At 36.3% G+C, this 25,620-nt stretch overlaps 1 protein-coding gene across 4 annotated transcripts in view; it reads right to left on the bottom strand.

The window, feature by feature from the left end:
• GRIA3 (glutamate ionotropic receptor AMPA type subunit 3) overlaps positions 1–25,620 on the bottom strand; it is a 306,497-nt gene that overhangs the window by 4,281 nt on the left and 276,596 nt on the right. Inside the window, exons 12-15 of one of the 4 annotated variants that reach the window (XM_063432104.1) lie at positions 24,160–24,358; positions 7,044–7,291; positions 6,024–6,138; positions 1,844–1,956 (exon numbers count right to left, since the gene is read on the bottom strand). In XM_063432104.1, the coding sequence (XP_063288174.1) occupies positions 1,921–1,956; positions 6,024–6,138; positions 7,044–7,291; positions 24,160–24,358 (598 nt within the window). In that variant the 3' untranslated portion in view covers positions 1,844–1,920. Of the gene's footprint in view, positions 1–1,841; positions 1,957–6,023; positions 6,139–7,043; positions 7,292–24,159; positions 24,359–25,620 lie in introns of those variants that run through there. The other 3 variants (XM_063432102.1, XM_063432103.1, XM_063432105.1) reach the window with 3 other exon arrangements.

The following is a 25,620-nucleotide window of genomic DNA, read 5'->3' as shown; positions in this document are numbered from 1 at the left end:
GTAGTAAAAAATTTTTATTGGTTGGTTAGCTCTTATCTTCCTACTGCATCCTTTCTAGCTTTTATTGAAACGTTTCAAAATCTAATTTATGGTTGACTGACAACCTATATGCAATCAATTAACTACATGCATGTACATGAAAACATTAAAATCACCAAGTGGAGCTATGTCTATCTGAACACTTGAACAGTAATAGTCTGATTTTTATTTTTGGTGAATGTAGAGAATATGTATGTATATATACATATATTGATTTCCTACAGTTTTAGGCAATTTGTAGACAGAAGTAAGTATATTGTTATTATGTTTAGCACAAGATACTGTATTTAAAATGTGCATTGGCTTAAAAGTATGACAGTGTGAAGTATTATTGCTAAACCAAAGTTGAAGCAATAGTATAACTTCACACGTTCCCATACTTTTAAGCCACTAGTTTTAAAGTACTATTTTTTTTTTTTTATTAAATGTTCAAATATATAAAATCTTAATTTAGCTTTTTCTAAAAGAAAAATGCTGGCTGCAATAATTCTTTGTACTTTAAAGGAAAATACATATATAAGTGAAAGATAATAGCTGTGTGTTGCTACATCTATTTCAATATCTAGAATTATAAAATATAGAAAAAAAATTGAGAAATCAACTTTGAGTGTACAGCTAATGATGTGTTTCAGAGAAAAAAAAATATCACTTCTATGTCAATTTTTTTTATCAAGCCAGTTCCCATTAACAACTAATGGTTTAGGATAGAGTTCTTTAAATCTACTTTCAACAACCACCAATAGGCATTGATTTGAGGACATCCCTACTGCAGTTACTCCTGGCATTTCAGTTAATAGGGGTCTTTGATTTGATGGAGTATGCTACAGCAGGTATATCATGAACATCTGGCTTGTTGGGTGGTTCTGAGGATAGATTTAAAGATGAAGTGGTATAAGGTTTGTTTGAACATAAATGGATATTTCTGGAGTCCTAAACTCATAGTTGTCCTTAAGAAGTGGCGATAGAACCACTGCATTCAATTATCATTTTGGATTTCTGTCATGTTTTATTTACAATAAATACTCCCAAAATGTAGTGAACAACTATACAGCAGTGAAATAAGTGAATGCACAAGAAATATGAATGTTTAATGGCGTGATCTAATCAACACTCTATAATATAAAAAAGAAAAGAAAAAAAGAAAGAGTAATATCTTCTATTTAAAAAAAATGATTTCGATGCTATGTGTACATTATGTGCGTTTTAAAAACGGGCCTGATTAATATTTTAAAGCATCTATGCTGGTTAAATAAAAATTTAATTTATTGTCAAGCAGCTGACTGAAACAGTGCTGTGAAAACTAGAAAAGAAAAAAAGGGGCATATTTTTTATTTATTTATTATTTATTTTTATTTAAATGTGCATAGGGATTTGAGTGCGCAGGTAACTTTTTTTTTTTTTTTGCTTTTGTTCTAAATATATATTTCGCTGATGAATACTGCAGCCATTGCTGCTGCCATTGTGTAGTGGGAGTTTAAGAGTATGGCTTTATATTGTGTGTTTGTATCTGCTTCTGTATTACACAGCCATGTTACCGTGCTGCCGCCCACTCCTTGTGTAAGTAGAACATGATTGAATTAACAGTAGTCTAATACAAAATCAGTAATTAAAAAAATTATCTGAAATGTATGGTTTTGTATTATGCCTAGAGTATTGTCACTTGGTGCTATTATTTCTTGTAGAAAAAATGCACTTTAATAAAAATAAAATCAAATAGAAAAAAACAACAACAAAAACTTCTGTGTATGAAAGTGAGTAAAAATGGGACTTCTAATCAATTCAAAAGACCTTCTGCGACTGACCTTACTTCCGGAGTCCTTGGCTCCACATTCACCCTTATCGTACCACCATTTGTTTTTCAGCTTGTCTAAGATGCCTTGTTCACTGAGTTTCAATACTGCAAGGTTTACAGGAGTTCTTCACGTGGGAAATAACATAAATAACATTATATTATGTTATTTTATGTTATTCAATCTTAATACTACTTTCAAACTATACAAAGCGATAAAGCAGGGATCCTGGACACAAAGATCTTGAACTGCAGGCAACCTGTATATCACCTTAGTTTTAACACTATAAGTGACGCTAAATTACCAGGTCCTGCCCATATCGCTTTGAGTAATCAGCACACACTGTTAAAGGAATAACAATAAGGTATGCCAGGTTTGGAATGCCTGACTCATCTGAAATGCTACAGTAGCTGTGCTAGACTCATGGTAAAGGTCACAATTTCTTGAATACCAGTTCCACTAAGAATAAGAGATCAGTTGTGAAGATACAATTATATGTGTTTGGGTGTTTGCTTCAATAAATTGTAGAGTTACTCATCCTGTCTATTTCTAGTTTTAATTGATTTGCAAATGTAAATTTCTTTTAATCTTTTCAGGAGTTTTAAAAAAATAAGAAACTGGGTACTAGACTTTGAAATTCATTTTGTTACAAACGATTTATTCATCCAAATGTGTGCCAATCAGGTGATAGCATATATTCCTGTATTCCGAGCCAAGTTAAGAACCAAACAAACTATGCACTGGCTGTGCATGTTCGTTTGATTCGTGATTCAGATATCCACCAATATTGCACCACAAAAGAGAGATGATTGATGGCTAAGTGATAGCCAATTAATATTTATTTTATTCACAGATCAAGTGATAAGTGCCCGATTGAAGGAAAACAACAGTAGGAAAAATATCTATATTTAATAAAAATATAATATAGAAATATAGATTTGTATTTACTGCTACTACTTTTTCCTTCTATGGTCACTTGATCTGTATACCAAATGGCAGGAATATGTGCCATTCAGTGTCCTGAAAAACATATACATAATATTTATATTATGTATATATTTTGCAGTACACTTAATATTTATATGTATATGTATTTACTTTTCAGTACACTGATTGGCCTATTTTTGTGTACTTTAGCTTTGTCTGATTTGTTTTTAGAATCAATGAAGAGGGTAGGATCAAGTATAGCAGCAATTCTGTAACACAAACTCTGATTTAAAATTAAATCTTAAAATAATGGATTGGGGACCAATCCATTATTACCTTGGTTATGATGAATGCTCCCCTTTCTCAAGTCCTAATATCTTTTGTGATACTGCACACTCCAAAAAGCCAGAGATAAAAAAACAAAGTGTATAAAAAAATATATGCTTATTTATTTTTGTTTAGAATCATCACAGTACAAAAAAAACTTATCCTGGAGGGTAAATGAGCCTGAACGTTTAATACACGATCCAATGTGTAACAATTGTGCATAACCCAAAATTAAATCAAAATTACGACAAAAATATTTTAACTCAAAACGGTATCCATCAATTACAGGATTGCCTTTCCAAATGACTATTTTTAGATAGACACACAAACACAAAGGGTTATCTTGTCCAAAGTTATGAGATATTCCTCTCTATTCTATGAATTACTGCAGATTATCTCCAGTGATACTTTGTACAAGTTCCCAACAGTTGGGTAGCGTGTCCACAATCTATAACGCATTTAATAATCAGTAATTAGAGTTTTTAGAACTGTTTGAATGTCCTCTGCCAGAACTGTTTTTTGTATACTGTACTGTGATGACTGTGAACAAATATGAATAAACATATCTTTTTTTTATACTTATTTGCTTGTTTTGCTTCTTGGAGTTTACCAGCATCATATATATTGTGTATATTTCTTATGTGTCAATATATGAAAAGGAGAGTGAAACTTACTTAAGGTCTCTTTACTTTATAAATCCTTCCAGTGGAAGGCAGACTATTTGTTGCAACATTCAAAGTTGTTCCTACATGGTAAATGAACTGGGTTAAGGCTTGTGTTGAATGGGCAGCTTTTAATGCTATATTTTAAACTGTCTGCATGCATTACTATTGTTTAATGCCATTTTGGATGGTTGCAGACATTAGCTGTACATCCACTGTTTATAATCTTCTGCTTACAAACATCAATGAGGATTCTTACAGGCAGTGGGAAAGTGGGATTTTCACACTTGCCATTACTCAATTTCTACTTGCCAGGACTGAATTTCCAGCCATTTAACACTATTAGGCAGGTGGAAAATGTGAGCGTTTTTAGGATATTTCTGTGGTGAATCATAAATATATAATTATTAGGATATTATTTTTCCATTGTGCTGTACAATGGGTATACACAAGTTTGCCTATCATAAAAGTAAAATAAATGTCATCCATACACTGTGCTGGCAGAATTCATAGCAAATATATAGAACTAGAAGAAAACCTGTTAAAATATGTCCCTCAAATGCCTGTCAATCAATCTACTGCATAGAGTCATTATAGACCCATGTGCTAATAACTGACAGTAACCGGAGAGCAGAAGAGCCCTCCTACAGAGAGCCTCCTGCTTTCCAGCAAAGCAACTACAAGGAATGAGCTTTAAAGCTGCCCTTAGCAGACATTAAATTCATTTTAAATCCCATAATTTATTTTTTCTTAAACTTTATCCTGATAATTTCTGAGTCAAACTTTAACAAAATGGTTTCATAAGTATTTAATTGTTACATTGAGAATTTGCCACACTGGTCGATGACCTTCTAGTGTACTATAGTGCAATATATTAGAATGTTAATTCTACCTTCGAAGCCCCCTGCATCTAAATTACTACCTTTTTGTAGGTTCCTGAGCAGAGATACATCATGTCACTACCATGCTAAAGTAGCCTTTTCCATCCATCTCTTCTATGTAGTGTTTCTCTGAAAACATCACACACGTTATCTGGAGTCAAAGATTACTGGGGCTTGTAGTACAGCTAACAGTTTTAATATGTAGAAAGCTTATAATTGTACTAAAAGTCCCAGAAGTTTCTGCTTGTAGCAAAACTAAGGTTCTATAGAGAAAGCTTTGGAATCTGCTAGTCAGCCGCTCACTACTGACAGTGTACAGATACATAGGCAGTTTGGCAAACTTACCTTTAACTTAACTTTTAACTTTGTGATTATCATGTTTCTTATCTCAGTGAATAGAATAAAATAGCTAGTGCCTGGTCTGTACTTTAATCTGTTTAGCAGTGCTGAGTTAAATAAACATGCCCAAACTTTCAGAATGAGAGGCTTATTAATTGGCCATGCTACTTCTTGGCGAGATCAAAATACCTGGCTACTGATCGGAAGAGTGGGGATTCCTTGTAAAAGCAGCAACATTTATTAGTCACTTTTAATCTGCTGCAAAAAAATTTCCTGATTGGATTTTTGCAAATAATAAAAGCACTGTACTAATCGTCAACATATTTTTGTTAATATATGATATAAATTAGTCTAAAATCTAAAACATCTGCAGAAACATATTATTAAATGAGTATTTTATTTTTTACCAGACAGGGAAGGTCACTGACTATATATTTAAATATCAAGGAAGAATAAAAGACTAATATAATTTAAATAAAGCAAACATTTTTTTTTTCTTTTTGCAAAAATGAATTCTGCTCACACAAAATAAAATTGCCCTTGGTTGTGTCCCTTTAACACTGTCAGTAGTGTTGTGAATGTGGTGCTTAGAATGTTAAATCACAGAAATGAATAAACTTGTTCCCTATCTGTTGCTAGCTTAATGTCAAAGTATGTTATTTCCTTCACCTGAGCCTACAACTGAAAGATTTAAATAAGATGAGCTTCTTCAATAAACCTTACAGTAATAGCATTTTACCAGATGTCACAACACATTATCTTCATCCTATATGTTATATTTTTAGAGCAAAATTAAGCCTCAAATATGTGGTCTCTATTTACTCACATTTTACTTTAAGTAAGCATTAGCCCTTGAAAGCTTTGTTTCTGAGTGGACCAGGTATTCAGAGATAGAGACCAACCATTCAGTGATTTACATTTGAAAAGCTACTGTGATAAAAATGGAGACATTGCTCCAATATATGTGCGCTAACATTTGGTTCTCTTAGTTACTGAAATAACAGTCTTGCTGATTACTCTTGACTAAGGTACCCGATTGTGGTGACATTGAGGCTGACCTTGGAGTCACCTCCCCCGCTGCCGCATTCTCCTTTGTCGTACCACCATTTGTTTTTCAATTTGTCCAAGAGTCCTTGCTCATTCAGTTTTAATACTGCCAGGTTAACAGCATTTCTTGAAACGATAAAACATAACTTGTAAGAAAATGTACAGAACGCTTAAGAATAGAGTTGTGCGAATATTTTTTTAAATCTGCTTTTGCAAAACCATCTTGTTCTCAAATGTGCCTTATTGAGAATGTTTTTACATAAAAGTCATCACTTTAGATAAGCACAAAATTCTACTTCAGTGCAATATTTTCACCAAATAATGGATTTATTTGTGTTCCCACAATGCAATTCATTCTCATTATTAAATGGGCAGGACTATTAACTAAATATATTTTGAGAACAATTTATTTTTCCTTTAAAAAATTTTTTGTTTCTTGCATTTCTTTATAATAGTCTGCATATTATTAAACGGTGCTTGAATTTCATGAAATTCAGCGAAAATCGCACATCTCTATTTACTATATTATATTTTATAAGAAAGGAGCACAAGAGGACAAATTGTCTAGAATTTCACCAACATGAAGGTCTAAATTATCGAAAGCAAGTATTTGCTTAAGTACAGGTGGCTTGCATCTGAGGGGGGGTATTGGTCATAACTGATGTGTGTAGGAGTGAGACATTAAGCGATCTTTAAGGAGAGAATTAAACAGAGACACCACATCATGCAATTAACATTCAACTCATATGGCAATTAAACTTGGCTTTTACCATTTAGATTGAAAAAGCCACCGGACTGTAAAATTAAAATGGCAACAAACAGTCAGAGAGGACAACACACAGAGAAAAAGGTAAAAGGAAAAAAAAATAGATGCATTAAGGAAATGGATAATTTACCCTCCTGTCATGTTAAAAGTGTAAACAATGTTACCTCAAACATCCACAAGAAAGTAAAGAATAAAAAAAAACACAACACATCAGGGAAGGTGGAATACTATAACAACACAGATATTGTTATATTATTCCACCCACCTTAATGCTGAGCCTTTTGGAGTAGCCACGCCATAGCCTTTGGAGTCCAGGTTTCCTCCCACTTTCATGGTGTCACACGGTTTTCTCTGCTCAATGTATTCATTCATGGTTGATTCCAGCAGGAAGGCAAATTTTCCTTTCGATTTCCGAACACGGGCAACGCCATCATCAGTTGTTTTGGTAAATACAGAAGGCTCTGCTGATTTCATGTATGACCACATTTTTTCGTAAACAGCTATTTTTGATCGCTGCAAGTATGAAGAATAAAAAAGGTTAGTTTTTCACAGGGACTCAACATTATGTTCAAAGACAAGACACAAACAAGTGAATTATTTGTAATTATGGAAAGTGCTTTTATTTTGCTTTTTCTATCAGAAAAACATCGTACCAGTAAAAATTCAATATGCACATAAACATATTTTTATGTACAAAAATATTGTGTTTAAAGAGTACGTGACATGGTGCATAAAATGACAGTAAACTCATGTACATATTTTGCTAGAAGAATTGCTAGGAAACGTATAGGTTGTTTTATAAACGTACTTAACAATTTGCCCCCTCTCATCACCTGTTACTCGATGTTTGGCATGGATTTTTTTGCTAATGGTATTGCAGTCTAGGCCGACAATAGGTGAAAGCAGGAGAACCCTCCTACAGTTTGCTCTCCTGCTCCCTAAAGATATTCCCTAAGCAAGCACATGGATATACGTATGGAATGAAAGATGTCACTCCAATTTGATGCTGTTATGCTGGCAACATAGGCGTGCGCACTGGGTGTGCCGGGTGTGCCTGGGCACACCCTAATCCCCGCGGCATGCATGTGAGTCCTGCAGGAATGCGTGGGAATGCCATTCCCGCTGTTCCTGCAGGCACTCTGCCGCCCCCAAATGCCCTCCTCCTCCCCCTGTGTTTCCCCTGCCATGGGGGGAGTAAGAGGTGATGGACACCCCCCCTCCCGGTCGGGCGGCTCTCTCCATATCACAAGCGGCGAGGGAGCTGTGTGCTCTCTGCTCCCTCTCGCCGCGCGCCGTTTGCTGATGACATCATATTCCTGCTCCCAGCTACAGCAGACAGCCCGCGCGGCGAGAAGGAGCAGAGAGCACACAGCTCCCTCGCCGCTTGTGAAATGGAGAGAGCCGCCGCCCCACTGGACCCCAGGGACAAGTCCACGCCAGCTCTCCAGGCTGGGGAGGCTGGTTGGACAATTATTTATTTTAAAAAAATATTTGTGTGTCTGTGAGTGTATGTGTGAGAGTGCCTGTGAGTGTGTGTGAGTGTCTGTAAGTGTGTGTGAGTGCCTGTGCGTGTGTGTGTGTGTGTGTGAATGTGTGTGTGTGTGTGAGTGTGTGTAAGTGTGTCTGTGTGAGTGTCTGTGAGTGTGTGAGTGTCTGTAAGTGTGTGTGTGAGTGTGTGTGTCTGTAAGTGTGTAGTTATGTGTGTCTGTGAATATATGTGTGTGTGTCTGTAAGTTTGTGTCTGTGATTATATGTGTGTGTGTCTGTAAGTGTGTGTCTGAGTATGTGTGTGTGTGTCTGTAAGTGTGTGTGTACGCGTATATATATATATATATATATATATATGTATATATATACATATATATATACACACAAGTGTATATTATTTTTTGGGGGGAGGTGGGAATCTTGGGAGAGTTCCCACACTTTATTCCCTAGGACTTGACCCTGTCGGCTCTCCCCTGTCGGCTCATACAGAGCTGGCACTATCTGAGTGCCGGCTCTGCTCTAAGCCTCCATGGGCCGGCGGGGAGATCAAAGATCTACCTCACCAGCCCACAGCAGCATGGAGGGAGGCAGGAGAGGACCCGGGGAGCTCTAGACAGAAGCTCCGCCAGGTTCCTCTCATGAGATCTGAGCGTTGCCACGGCAATGCTCAGATCTCGCGAGAGTGAACTCTAGCCCCGCAGGCTAGAGTTCACTCTCCCTTGGACCACCAGGGATGGCACATGGCAGCAAGGATCCCCCCTCCCTACATAAGGTAAGAAGGGAGGGGGGTTATTTACTAATCTGCCCCCACCTTCACAATCACTCCAAACATACAGCACACAAACACATACAGCACCGACACACACAAAGCACCGACACACATACAGCACCCTAACACAAACAGCGCACACACACAGCACCCTCACACACACAGCACACAAACAGCATCCTCACACACACAGCACACAAACAGCACCCACACACATACAGCACCCACACACACAGCACACATACAGCCCCCTCACACACAGAGCATCCTCATACACACACACAGCACGCTCACACACACAGTACACTAACAGCACCCTCACAAACCCACACACAGCACCCTCACAAACACCCAACACCCTCACACAGCACACTAACAGCACCCTCACAAACACACACAGCACCCTCACACAAACAGCACACTCACACACAGCACACTAGCAGCACCCTCACGAATACACGACACAAAAAACACCCTCACACACACACATCACACAAACAGCACCCTCACACAGACAGCACACTAACAAGACCCTAACACACATACACAAACACCCTCACACACAGCACACTACCAGCACCCTCACACACAGCACACAAACAGCACCCTCACACACAAGCCGCACCCTCACCCACATAGCACACTACCAGCACCCTCACACACACATCACACTAACAGCACCCTCACACACACACACACACACAGACACAGCACCCTTAAACACACTGCACCCTAACACAGCGCACTAACAGCACGCACACACACACACAAACAGCAGTATGTGTATGTATATATATGTATGTATATATATATAAATATATATATATATATGCAGCGTGTGTTTGTGCTTTAGGGTGCACACCCTAATGCAATAGGCTGCGCATGCCTATGGCTGGCAATGAAGCTAACATGGTAGTTTCATGGCAGAGGAATGCCCTTTGTGGTTAAGAGTTCCTAAGCAGGGCCAATTACACCAGATAGTTGTGGGAGCAAGGTTCTACTGCAAGTAGAGCATTACAGTAGTATGACACCCTGTCAAGGTACCTGCAAATACCCTTCCTACCTGGCAACTACTGTCTGTGCTCCTATATAGGTCTTCATGCCCACATAGTTAAGGCATAATTCTTGTGATACTGTATGATATTGATGATATCACAATTTTAACACTAGTCAATTATGGTTTTGTGCTGCTTTTAAGTACTGAACATCATCAGACGTTGCCCTATTATGGTTTGCTAACAGGGATAAAAGAGTGTTATCTTTTAATTGGTCTAATTGTATTTTGACCAAGCCAGTCCTCGGTTATCCTGTTCTCTGTATTCCTTGACCATTGTTTGTTTCTCTTTTCATGCTACTCTCTAGCCCATTGACCTTGGCTCATTTGTGATTACTCTCTGCCTGCTCACAGGCTGTTTTTCCTATCTAGGCAATCTAAGCAACTGTCCTGTCTATTCTCTTCACTTGTTAGGGCTGACCTAAGTTCTGTGTCTCAGTCATGCATATTTCTGTCAAACCCATAGACCTCTGATGGTGGCAGAGCTAGCATGCTGGAGAGAGGTACACACAGAGCCAGTCCTATAGAAATGAATCCATTGGATTCTGGACTTGGAGGGAAACAGCATCTTGAAAAACCTAAAATATTCCTTGGAAAAGGTAAACTTTTTGTACGGTGGTTTCACAGCATGATGGTTGAATCAGGGTTTCTTTTATATTTAACTATCAGAACTCTCAGAACACATACAGTTGCAAGAAAAAGTATGTGAACCCTTTGGAATGATATGGATTTCTGCACAAATTGGTCATAAAATGTGATCTGATCATCATCTAAGTCACAACAATAGACAATCACAGTCTGCTTAAACTAATAACACACAAAGAATGAAATGTTGCCATGTTTTTATTAAACACACCATGTAAACATTCACAGTGCAGGTGGAAAAAGTATGTGAATCCTTGGATTTAATAACGGGTTGAACCTCCTTTGGCAGCAATAACTTCAACCAAACGTTTCCTGTAGTTGCAGATCAGATGTGCACAACGGTCAGGAGTAATTCTTGACCATGCTTCTTTACAGAACTGTTTCAGTTCAGCAATATTCTTGGGATGTCTGGTGTGAATCGCTTTCTTGAGGTCATGCCACAGCATCTCAATCGGGTTGAGGTCAGGACTCTGACTGGGCCACTTCAGAAGGTGTATTTTCTTCTGTTTTCTTATGCTTTGGGTCATTGTCCTGTTGCAACACCCATCTTCTGTTGAGCTTCAGCTGGTAGACAGATTAAGTTCTCCTGCAAAATGTCTTGGTAAACTTCGGAATTAATTTTTCCTTTGATGATAGCAATCTGTCCAGGCCCTGACGCAGCAAGGCAGCCCCAAATCATGATGCCCCCACCACCATACTTCACAGTTGGGATGAGGTTTTGATGTTGGTGTGCTGTGCCTCTTTTTCGCCACACATAGTGTTGTGTGTTTCTTCCAAACAACTCAACTTTGGTTTCATCTGTCCACAGAATATTTTGCCAGTACTGCTGTGGAACATCCAGGTGCTCTTGTGCAAACTGTAAACGTGCAGCAATGTTTTGTTTGGACTGCAGTGGCTTCCTCTGTGGTATCCTCCCATGAAATCCATTCTTGTTTAGTGTTTTACGTATTGTAAATTCGCTAACAGGGATGTTAGCATTTGCCAGTGACTTTTGTAAGTTTTTAGCTGACACTCTAGGATTCTTCTTCACCTCATTGAGCAGTCTGCGCTGTGCTCTTGCAGTCATCTTTACAGGACGGTCACTCCTAGGGAGAGTAGCAGCAGTGCTGAACTTTCTCCATTTATAGACAATTTGTCTTACCGTGGACTGATGAACAGCAAGGCTTTTGGAGATACTTTTATAACCCTTTCCAGCTTTATGCAAGTCAACAATTCTTAATCGTAGGTCTTCTGAGAGCTCTTTTGTGCGAGGCATCATTAACATCAGGCAATGCTTCTTGTGAAAAGCAAACCCAGAACTGGTGTATGTTTTTTTATAGGGAATGGCAGCTGTAACCAACACCTCCAATCTCATCTCATTGATTGGACTCCAGTTGGCTGACATCTCACTCCAATTAGCTCTTGGAGATGTCATTAGTCTAGGGGTTCACATACTTTTTCCACCTGCACTGTGAATGTTTACATGGTGTGTTCAATAAAAACATGGCAACATTTCATTCTTTGTGTGTTATCAGTTTAAGCAGACTGTGATTGTCTATTGTTGTGATTTAGATGATGATCAGATCACATTGTATGACCAATTTGTGCAGAAATCCATATCATTCCAAAGGGTTCACATACTTTTTCTTGTAACTGTACTTAACACAATTTTATGTCATTCCTGTAAAACTATGGTTTCACATAATATTTATAAACAAGCAGCAATTGTAAGGTTCTTCCTAAGCTTTGCATACCCAATATCAATCATTTGTAGAAGTCCAACATTGCCTATCAAATGCCATTAATTACTGACATAACACTAGTTGTAACCCTAAAACATGAAACATGGAAAGTCATGTTCACTACACTAATAAAAAAATGTGAATGTTATTTTGAATAGCTTAAAGGAACACCATAGCGTATATCTAAATGGTGACTAGGGTCTGTTTCCCGGTAAATAAATGGTTAATTAACCATTTTGTTTTCTTACCTTAATCCAGCGCCTGGCTCCCTTGGCACTGGTGACCTCTCCTTCTCCATCGACATCAGTTCCTGAGTGGATTCAACTACGCATGCGCATTCAAACCCGCCCATAGGAAAGCATTACTCACTGCTTTTCTACAGGGATCTTTTTGACACTGGAGGTCCGTGGGCACGTCCATTGTCAAATAAGTGTGATTTACTCAGTATAAGTAAACTGCTATGTTTTCAGCTGCAGGGTTAAAACTAGGGGCACTTGGCACCTAGACCACTTCATTGAGCTGATGTTGTCTGGGTGCCTATAGTGGTCCTTCAATGTGGCAGAATTTTCCTCCAAGATGGTCTTGAAAACTAGGATAATAAACCCAAGGTGATTTAATAAAAGCATAATTTGCGTATTGTAGTAATTTGCCATAATGGATCAGTATTCCTTAGTATTCCCTAAATAATGGTAAACTATGTTGTCTGTAGGATTCTATGGACTTTAACAAGCTTTGGCAGCGAGGCTTCATTTAATTGATTTGTTTCTTGATATACTTTGTGAGATAATTCAAGTCAACCACTTTGCTTTGCAAACATCCAGTTACAACACAGCGTCCATGGCAGTGAGCCAATCACACATCACTTCAAATACTTTTGGTTTAGTATCTCCCAGAAACAGCACACAAAGCTGATTATGCATATGTTGGTTTTACAAAGTACAGTCAAAATCTCTAAATAGAAATGTACTGTCTGTTAAAAATAAAGTAATCCTTCCAAACACATGAGTAGGTTATCCTCTTGCTAAACAAAAGAGAGACAAATGTATTCCTGTTATTTTAAGGTCTGAAAAACTATATATAAACTATACATTTCCTAAAAAAAAATTCTGATGGGAAATTAAAATGTATATACTCTTTGAGATATCTACTTGAGGCAGGATAATGTCATTATTTTCTGATTGTTATATTTTTGTCTGGTCTTATAGTGTTTGGTGGGTGATTATAAACTTTTGAATGTAGTTTTTATTTTCCCCTAATGGGCATTTTGTTATTTAAACAGGAAGGGGAAAGGTCACAAACTCATCTTATTTGGTATTAGATTCTGAGTTTCCTCTATCATATGAGGTCACATGCTCATCTTATTGGACATTTCTTACTGAGGTTCCTGTAGCAAAGAGGTCACACGCTCATTCTAATTGATTATTGTTAATGAGCTTCCCCTGTGATAGAACTCAAGTGCTCATTAATTAAATATTTGTTACTGAGCTTCTTCTAACACCAGAGGTTACATGCTCATAAAAGTTTAGGATAAGTTCCTGAGTTTCCTCTATCAGAGGTTTGATGGTCAGCGAATTGGTAGTTTTTACTCACCTATCTCATAGGTCATCCGCTCATTAAGTTTAGTTCAAGCATTCCTCAACCTGGTATTTGCCACTAAGATTCCACTATCACAGTAGGGCACGCACTCTTTTTCAGTCAATATTTGTTGTAGAACTTATATGAAGGTGCCTTCACACTATTCAGAATTTTTTTTTTACTGGTACGCCTCTCTCTCAGGTCACACACTCATTATAGTTGTGCTTGTCACACAGCAACTTCTCACAGAGACAATCACTCTCGTCAAGCTGGGATTTTCTTACTGAATGTCCTCCATCACAATGATTAATCGCTCACCAATACTCACTGGTACATGGTCATGATACTTCCGCTAATCACCAAATTCACATACTCATCAATTGAAAATAGTTAATAGAAGAAGACAGAAATCCAATTTACTATTGTGGTCTAGTATTACCTCTATAGGTCTTACCATTCTTAAATTAAAAAAAATGAATTCCATCACTTATCTCAATAGGGGTTGAAGATATCTCTATCTCAAAATTTTGAAACACCTTCTGCAGTTATTGTAAAATGCTATGACCAAGCTAGTAAACAAACATGTTCTTGTCATGTGAGATCAGAATGTATTGACTGTAAATTGCAGATTAGGCTACAAAATTGGCCTGCTGACTATTACACCTACCACACATCTCCAGGCTACCAGGTACTTAAAGGAGATCATGGTTTCCTACATTCCTACTCTCTACATACTAAGTAAGATTATTTAAAAGTTATTAAAATGTAATGCTTGAACTATTAGCTGTGAAGTTTAAACCGTTCTCTCCATAGCAACCTCAATAAGATGCATCAGTGGGAATAATTGACTTAGTAGACTGTTTACTGACTGCCAAACCTGCTTTAGTGAATTTCACCTCAATCATTTTCAAATTGGCTAATAAAATTCTTCTTAGGTTCACTATCTGCAAGTAAAGTGAGACCACACAGAGCACATCAGGCCTTGTTTTCAAATTTGTTTGAAAAGACACCCAACACAACAGCATCTGGATGCTAATCAAATGGCAGCTGAATGTCCCTCCTACAATAAATAAAGATGCTGCTCAGGGAAACATAGGCATGTTGGGATTTTGGCCAGTAGTATCATTACTAGGTGTGGGAGTGATGGCATTGCTTAATGTGTAGGAAAATTGGTGGTTAAGTGCTATGGGGGTGAGAGCTAAAAGTCCACTAGATTTCTATTTTTCAATTTTCTGAGCCTGTTTGGTCATTTGTGTGCCATCTTTAGAGATTATGGTGATCTAAAATAACCATATTTGCCTTTTTGTGAATAGCAGCAAACCTTCTATTGAAATAACAGAATTTGGACAAGTGAATGTTGCCCATTTGTTGTTTAGTGGATGTACTTTGACTTAAAAAAAACCTAAGATATACATATGGTCCCCCCTTTATGGCTGTGTTTAGGCGGTACCTCTGGCTTCTAGTTACCATTTTCTGATATTAGTAGAAAATAAAGTATGAGTGGATATGTTTGAGTAGAACAGCAGAAGTAGCAAAATGAAAAATAAATCCTGCTATTTACTAAATATTCCAATACTGTAGCAGAAAGGCTGGCTCCACAACCTCCCTATTGTATTTTAAAGAAAAAAGATGGTTGCACTTAATTTTAGCTAGAATATAAAGCTAGGGCCTTCAGGTTTTAGTTTGCAAATTCTTATACTCTGTCTACTACTGGTTAACAGTCAGTTTGTACCCTATTAACATTACACGTTATTATTATTAAATGTGTGCATTTATGTTTTAATCTAATTCTTTTAACCTAATACCTGAATAAATGGATCCATTTGGGATTTACCTATAAAGTAATCATTGAATAAGATGACACAGACAAACCCCAAATGATCAATTTGTTTTGGCATAGATAACAAGGAATTTGATTAGTTTATACCAACTGAAAAGTATTAATGTCCAAGTCAAATCTTTATGGTGTCTGAAATATCTATTACAAGAACTAACTTGCATAAAAACATATACTTTTGAAAAATTTTGTCCGGGGTATTAATGTGATATTATGCCTCTATAAAATTATAACTACATTACATGAGATAATTGTATGACTCATTAGATCTCTACATTTATTTTTGACTAATACAAATTAAAAAGAAAATGTGATTCAGTTTTATAATAATAAAAAAATTGATTCAAGGATAAAATTCACCCATGGATTTATCTTTATTTATTTATAATAAGGAGGGAGTTTGGAGATCCCTAATTGTAATTTTACTGTTAAAAGGAAAGGGCAGATAGCAGCATTGCTGATAGTCACTTTCAACCTTCATTCCTTGTGCTGTCAGGTGGGGTTTCATTATTTACCATGGAAGGGACTTAGTGCCATGCCCCTCACTCATTGTTATCAGGTGACAAATTAAAAATGGAAGCAGTGTTGCAGTCAGTCAGGGTTACTGTATCTCTTGTGCAGAGGGAACTTGAGGCATTTGGGATCAAGACTTCCCTTATGGCTGGGATCACTCTGATATGCAATTGGTATAGGTTCCCTTTGGTGTAAGTGTAATGGCACATTTTTTTTCAGATTTAAGCAGGAACTAACCAAAGGGCAAGCTACTGAGTTTCTCTAAGCTTTTGCCTATCCTCAGACTTTTTATATTTGTTATCTCTAAAATATTTTGTACCGCTAATAATTCTATAAAAGATAAACTGTTAACTTAATAAATAAATAATTTTTTTTTTGTTAAAAGCTATGTATCCTGTTTTTCAAGTACCGGTAATTTCTTTGCGGTTTTTAAAGTTCGTGCTTGGCACATTGGCAAGTGTAATGGTAACCTCAATTTTTTGGGCTTTATCAAGAGCACCATATACGTGTAACAAAACTTCATAAAGTACATTATTTTAATACCCTCAACAGTAAATGATCAATTATTCATTTCCAGACATATTGACTAAAGTGTAAATTGTTTCAAATTCAAAGTGAATTTGTGATGAATTTATATTTTGGACTAACATAAACAAAGTTCGAAAAGCTGATGAAGCCAGACACATTTTCAGTTTGGCTTGTTTCCCCAAAGTATAGGATTCATTTTAAATTCACTTTGAATTTCCAACATTTTATACTGAAGTGAAATACCCAATTAATGAGCAAAACAGCAAAGAAAATATACACACAAAATATCAGGTAAAATCAGCCAGTTACCACATTTACTAATTAGTTCCTTGTTGTTAGCATAATTTGTTGCATAATTTGTTCCAGAGTGAATTTAAGTCATTTAGGGCAGATATCGAAATTTAGAACAGTTGCCATGAAGATTAATGCAATGTTAGGGCTGATTGTTCCAGTTTTAGATCTTCACCCTAGAATTACTCACCCTAACTCTACACAAAATGTACTGATATCACCATAAAGCTACATTGCTCCCAGGAGAAATACTTACTGACAATCCATCACGAAGAGGCTGCCTAATGATCATCCGGATCTGCAAACAGCCAGTCGAGCTTCCACCATTATTACGGAGACTGTGTTTTTGTATATGCTGATTTTACAACTTATTTGTCACTGTGCTGCTGTCTTGCTCATTAAAACGATTTTGATCTTCCCTGTTGTGAACCTTTGGATTCCATTTCTTGTCTCTCTTTTTTTTTTAAAGCTACATTTAAAAAAGATGTCTTTGTGCTCAAATGGACCCAGTGTGTCAATTAAGTGGGTACATTTTCTCTTTCAATCTCTTATATCTCATTACTCTAATTGTACTACCAGCACAACTGCTTCCAATATATCTGTGCTGTCATGTTAAAGGTTTTCATTGACTTATTTTTACCAGTAAAAAAATATGTCTGCTATGTAGACATTTAAAAAAAAAAAAAAAATGTCTAGCTTTTGCTAATATTTTTATGTATGATGTTAATGTTAGGCTACCATGCATTACGGTAATATAAAAGTCAGGTGGCTAACTTAAATGAAGTTATTATGGTGCCAGGAGTCCCCTGGATGTACTTTTACCTCAAGGGGTCAAACTGTTCTCGAACGGTTTAACCCCAAAGTTGCCTCCAGCGATGATGCCCACTCCTTCTGTGGCAGGATTTTGCTTTTGAATTTTCAGATTCAGGAAACAGAGAGTGTCGCCGGGCAGGAGTGTCGCTGATTGGCTGAGAGCAGTCAGCTGAGTTTGAGTATGTCCTCTAGAGTGTTTTTTTTTAGTGTCTTAGTGATCTGTGATTGCTTATCTATCTTATCTTCTATGTGCCTTCACTTATCAGTCATTATGAACATTCTTTTAATATCAAAAATACATTTAGCAAATATTTATCCAAAAAAAAAAACCAACCAACTCATGATACAAGCCATCATACACATATGTGAGTTTTTGCCATAACTGGCTTTTCCAATACACACTCATTCATGGGAGAAGTTGGTAAGGCACAAAGTTAATTTGAATAAATTATTGTTGTATAAGAAAAATCAGCAAGTTTTCTCTTCCAAGTTTTCTGAATTGTAAATATATATTTATTTATTTTGTTTTCATTTAGCAAATTCCATTAAATGTTATTATTATTTATAAAACGTCAACAAATTCTGCAGTGCCGTATAATAGGTGGATTAACAGACAATTATTCGCAACAAGTAAGTTGGAAAAGAGGGTGTTGGTGGCCCTGCTTAAACAAACTTACATTCTAGAAGACATGGGGTAAAATGACACAAGAAGTAAAGGTAGGATATATTTCATGTATGGGAAAAAGTAGTTTCAGGAGAAGAAGCAGGATGGTTAATCGAGGTGCAGGGAGGGACAGTTCATTTATGCTTTCCTAAAGAGGTGAGTTTTCAATGATTTTTTTGAAGGAGCTGAGACTGGGTCTAGTGGAGCAGGGAAGGGGGTTCAACAGGAATGGTGCAGCCCTAGAGAAGCCTTGAAGGTGGTGTCAGAGGTGCGAGTACAATCAGAGGATAAACACAGATCTTCGGCAGAGCGAAGGGGCCTGTACAGGACATGCTTGTGTATTAGTTAGGATAGTAGGCAGGTTGGATAGTATTTCAGTAGTTTAGGTAAGAGAGGGCAGTGGCATGGACAAAAACCTTAGATGCATGTGGCATTAAATAGGGGTAGATGCGAGCTCTGTTTTTGAGATGGATGCAGCAGGATTAGACAAGTGACTGGAAATGAGGGGTGGAGGAGAGGATGGTGGTAAAGAGAACAAGTAGACAGTGAGCCTGCAAGGGAGAGCTGGTGGTAGTACCATTTAATTAGAGGGAGACAGACACGGGAGTAGCAACACTTAAGAGAGGAAAGCCAAGAAGCTAAAAGTTGTCAAATTCTGCCCTTCTACAATTTTTGGGGGGTTCATTTCTCCATATTTGAATAATGTGTTGCAGAATCTTTTACACTCAAACCCCTCAATTCATTATTCTATTAGCATTCTGCAATGCAAGTGCTTTTGGCTCTAGTGCTTGTCAACATTTGCCTAGTAGTTGATTACAACTGCCAATAGCTTGATGCATGCCTCTTGGATAGGCAAGTTACTGCAATAAGCAATTATCACCTAATACCATACGTAATTCAGAGACATTCAAATATTTGTTATTATCTATTTATCCTCCAATCTGTGCAAATAAACAGTGTCTCAGTTGTCTTAAAACATATTAAATATTAATTAATCTGCAACATCTCCTTAATCTACAGTATATCAATAGGTTACATCCATAGTGAATCATGGACTTTGCATATATATATTCATTGCCATCATTCTTCATTAGATTGGATTAGCTGTATTAGACCAGTAGACAAGATACCCAAATAACAATATTAAATATTAATTACATAAAATAACATAATATTAAAAAGACAAGCTTTTGAGATTGTTTTCCTTTCTACCTCAGGTCTAATGCAATAATAATCAATATGACAGAGATTATCACTTAAGTAGTAGTATAAAAGTTTAAGTAGTGAATAAAATAATACATTAGTCATAAAGATGTATGCATATATAAAATGTTGGAAGTTTGTTAGAAAAACAAAATCTATATTAAACAAAGAGGAAAGAAGGAATCCCTTGAAACACGGGCGTCCTGAGATGAAGCTCTGGAAAAACAGAGATAAATCCCTATCTAGATGAAATCTAGAAATAGGGTTATAAACAGTAACCACGTACTGGGAATAGAGGGGGAAGAGTAGGTATAGGCTATATATACAAATGAAGGGTGAGGTAACAATAGTGGAAAAAACACATAGAGCGTAACTCCACACCAAACCCCTAAAAAGACACAAAAATTACTCCGCTCTAACAACAGTTCCCCCAAGGAGAAGGTAGGCAAAATAGTCAAAAATAACAGGGAGGGAGCGTACTGGACGGAATCTAAAAGTCAAAAAGACTTGCCCTAATGATACTTCGGTACCATGGATAAATCCACTAGTACCTACCTAAACCAAAACTTCCCTTGTCTGGCAAAAAATGTACAAAACAAAAGAAATTAAAATAATAATGCATAGTAAAAAAAGGTACTACCAAGTGAAAAAATGAAAATGTGCTCGACGTGCGTTTCGGCGTATCTACACGTCATCATCAGGAGCGAGTGAAGCTGAGCATTCAGAATCCTGGTATTAAATACCCCATAAACACAGAAGATTGCTTCCAGCTTAAGTTTACAAAGGATTTCACCTTGAGATACCTTTTTTCTTATCATAGCAGGCTTTTTGTCTAATAAATTATATGCAAATCAATGGTGTATGGATGCTGACAATATTTTCAAGCAATTCCTCTCTCCCACCATCACTATCTCTGAATATACAGATGAGCTTTAATAAACTAACTATACTTTTTAAACAACAAATTAGGACGAGTTGGGAACTCTCTACTTTGAATACTTATATTGCCAAAAATTTTATTCTCAGGGGTTTAAAGGTATTGGTCCTGCCTTCTAGGAATATAGATATTGAGGGATTTAATAGGGAATGGGAAGAGGCAGCATCAAAATGTTCCTCGACCTTCATGTCCATAATCTGCAAATATAAGACACAACATCTCACCTCTATTCAGCAGGAGTTGGACACAGATATTGAGGCAACTCAAAAATTCAATATAGACCACCTGTTTCAAAGTCTAGAAATCAAACTTGAGAATAATCTGAATAGGTACTCACACCAAATTAAAACAGAAAAACACCAGAAGTTTGTAAGAGTTTGAAACCCTGACTTTGAAACAGGAGGGGTCTATCGTCATTTCAAAAAGAGTTTGATAGTAGATAGTGTTAGTACCTCTGAATACGAGTCCACTGATAATGGTGAGGGTGAAACTGCTAGTACATCTAAGACCAGCTTTGGCCCCCCAAAAAGGTATACTCCAGAAAGGGGTGGATTTTTTAGGGTTAAGACAGGCAGAAGAGTTCCAGGGCCCCAGGACCAGACAGTCACAAAAAAAATAAACAATCTTAAAGTTATAAACTATTCTTCCAGACCCTCTTTAAGGTAGAGACTCTAACCCTTCAAAAAGGTCTCACATTTGTACTGGTACCGTCTTTTAATGCATTTCATCTGGACAAAATATTTGCATCTGTTTGCCTACAAACTAGCCCTGTTCAAACATCATACCCTCAAAAAAGAACAAAAAGCTCAGAATTTAGGACTGACTATTAAAGATCTAGACTGCCTAGACACATTAGTGAAACTATTGGAATGCAACAATGACACAAGACCTGACACTATACCCAACACTGGTCTCTAACCTAGGAGTAAATTCACACCACATTTCAAAGACTACAAAAGCTCAGATATGTTTCTGGAGATAGTATGTAGGGATATTGAGTTTATAAACTCTAATGACTTAGACTTTATACCTGATAATAATCCCTCAAAAGCGGAAAGGAAGGCACTACAATAATTACGCACTAATACTGACATAATCATTAAACCTTCTGATAAGTCAGGGAACATTGTTATAATGGACTGCTCCCAATCTGTACTGATTGTGAACTGCCTCTTTGGGTTGTGGCAGGATTGTACGATGTATGATCATATACTGTAATTAAATCCCTATTATTTTTGCCGAAGTTTGATGATTTCAATAAATATATATATATATATATATATATATATTACATTTTGTGAGCTTTGAAAATGAGTGAGTGGATCTTGTATGCTGTATGAATTGGCCCCAGCAGCACCCTTATAAGTATGCATGTACTCTAGACTATAAGGGTCCTCAACTACCTATTGTTCCTGTTACATTTTTTATATTGTCTTATTTGGTAAATTTCCCTTTTATTGTAAAGCACTGCGGAATAAGCTGGCTCTATATAATTACTACTACTACTACTACTAATAATAATAATAATGTATATATAAATAAAATCACGGTGCAGCAACAGACACGCACTGCAAGCAGACCTACAGGCTGACACAGACACCCGGCATACCAGGAACCGGCATGGGCTGAAGGGGGACTGCCTTATAGACTAACCATACCTTCTGCCTCTACCCTTCACCGCAAGGACTCTATTCGGCCCACGCACTGGTTAGCCAGATAGTGCACTGGTAATGTAAGGGATGCTACACAGAAGCTTAATTCCACTCATGTCTTCCTACATACTGCATGATACGATATAACCTAGGTAGACAGGTCGCAGTTGCTAGCTAGAATAATGTGATCACATATACTTACAGGTCCTTAACTTACATGTAACCTCATCGTCTTAATTCTACCCTGTCCCCGGCTGCCTGGTGTATACAGCCCCTACTTGGTGGCAGCACAGAGAGCATTAGACCAGATACTCGTATAAAGTCACCCCTATTAACCGAACAAGCATGTTTAGATAAGCATTTGATAATCAGCTACTGCCTTCTCATATTTGCAACGCATAAGCCTTGATTTTTCTGACTTATAACTGCCTTGCCCTATATGATGATTAGCCTATGGGTCTTCATACTACTATTTTAACTCACAGGACCTCATTTACTACCCAATAGCTATAAGCTTTGATCTTGCATAACCCAATGTTAACTTCTCATACTCTCTTGGGATAGGCATTGCTATTAATTGTAACAGGCTTTTGGTATCACGATATATTAAAAATAAAAGAAAAATGAAGCATTTTATATCAAGAAATGTAATACCTTCAACTACTGCTGTAATCACCCTTTAATGTAATCTATTATTGCATTTCCCCTTCTTTATTTCTGTATCCCATATAATATGCTTCAATAAAAGAAAGATTGACAAAAAATAAAAAATAAAATCACGGTGGTCTGCTGATACTTTTCAGTAACTGAAAAGCTTCTGATTATATGTATTAAAAAGAAAAAACAACAATATATATATATATATATATATATATATATATATTTTTTTTTTTTGCTGGGCTGTATCATTATACAAATTGATGGGCTTTTTTGCTATTGTTTGTATTACTGTGCATAATAAAAAAAGAAGTAATAATGACATTTATTGACATTGTTATGTTATTTTAAACACACCCAAACAGATGCTTCTTAACTGTTCTACACAATATTTGGTTTTATGTCAGCAATATACAGTATTTTATCTGTGCTGTGATTGCACATCTTAATTACCCGATAACTCATAAATATGTTCCAGATACTGTTTCTATATGTTCTTTTAAACTTCTTCAACGTATTATTTCTTATTGCCTTCTCATCTCCTTCTTACTGAAGACTGCATCAAATCTTATACTGTTAAGCATTTCTGTTTTACCTTAACTTATCTCACACATTTCCATGTTTTAATTAGAATGCTTATCATAGATGCATATTTTGGTTGACATAGATAAAATATAAGATATTATAACACATATACATCACAGGCCACTATTGTTAAATGTGCTGCCACCAAAAAATAATATGAATAAATCTGTTTATAATCTTTATTTAGCTTTAATGTTCTGGTAAACGCTACCATTTGCCTCACTGATGGGCGCCCATTAATACATTTACAGATTGCATGCCAGTGTTCTAATACTATCATTTATAATCTCCACCAAGCGGAACATTTTATAGTTTTTATATAAATGCATAATAAGATCTATTAAACTAAAGTTGCATTAAGTTTAATGTTTCATCTGAAATATATTTCATAATAACATTTAAATTCATAATTTATTTTTAAATTTATTTTAGAAAGTTAAGAAATTTACCCGAAAAAATTCTTTGGTAGATCCTGAGTCCAGTGTGCCATAAGCTATTTCTGTTTGTTTGGCAAGATCTTCGGCACTCTCTATAGGGGAAACCATCCTTTCCACTGTAAGGAAAGCAGCCAGATTTGCAGTGTAGGAAGAGATTATGATTAAAGTAAAAAACCACCATACTCCTCCAACTATTCTTCCCGAGAGTGATCTGAAAAAAAAGAATTAGATATTTTTCCTGGTAATCCTGTGACCTGTCTAATACAAAATGTATCATATGTAATACCTCTGCAAATAATGGCAGCAAATATTTCAAAAACCCAACACATTTTAAAAATTGCCCAATTAAATAACGAGTGGAAATATTCTGTAAATTGGAAATGGTTGTGAAATAGTAGCAAAATTGCAAATCAAAATTCTATTTGAGCTTGGATATTAGAATCTGAAACATAATTTGGATTAGAAAAAAAATTATCTGCATGATAAATATTTATTTTTGCTTCTTTATATCTCATTAGTAAGACCCACCTTTTACATGCTGTATAATTTAAAAATTGCTTTAAAAACAATATTAAGAAGTTTGAACAAGTAGAGAGAAGGACTATTAAATGATAAGAGGAATGGAAGATTTTAGTTGTAAAGAAAGGCTAAAAACCTGAACTTGTGTACGTTAGAAAAAATATCTCAGATGATATATGATAGTGTTCATTTAGACTTGAAGAAAGATTATTTAGATTATTTAGAATGATGATGTTTTTTTAAAGTGAGAAAAATAGAAATGTGGATTGATGAACGTAAGGAGGTCGTAGATATTTAGATATCTAGATATTTTTCCCAAGTAGATATAAGAGTATGAACAAGCAAAAAATAAATAAAATAAAATACGAGTTCAATAAAATGTGAATTACCAATTCCATAAAGAAAATAATGGAAATGACAGGTAATTACACATTTTAATTATGTGATTCATGAAATAACATGTACATAGCTGCAGGAAAAAAATGTCTGGATGTTGTTTTTGGAAAAAAATCCTGATTATTCAAGTGAGTAATAGGTAATATGCAGAGTTACAGCTGTTGACCCAAACTAACTGCCATTTAGAGTAAGAATGGAATTTCTGTGGCATAATTCTGGTTAATTTGGTTTTTTTTTGCTTTCTTTTCAATCAATGGCAAATACAGGGGTGTATGAAACCTGAATTTGACTGACATGAGTCTTTTTTTCAATACACAAGGTTCAGCGCACTCACTTATCCACTAAACAGCAACTTCAATGTTGACAGATGTTATTAGCTTTTTTTTTTTTTTTTTTAAAAACACCTAATCTAGGCAAAAATAATGGGGGTTTAGTTACATTATATGATATTACAGTGCATAAGCCTGTCACAACATCAATGTACCCCATTTTTGGCAGGTCCTACTCTAACAGCCTAAATGAGAGTAACCCACTTACTTTTTTCATCAGTTATTATAT

Source organism: Pelobates fuscus, chromosome 9 (assembly GCF_036172605.1).
Source record: "Pelobates fuscus isolate aPelFus1 chromosome 9, aPelFus1.pri, whole genome shotgun sequence".
In the NCBI taxonomy this organism is placed as follows: Eukaryota; Metazoa; Chordata; class Amphibia; order Anura; family Pelobatidae; genus Pelobates; species Pelobates fuscus.
This window is presented reverse-complemented; position numbering and strand designations above follow the sequence as displayed.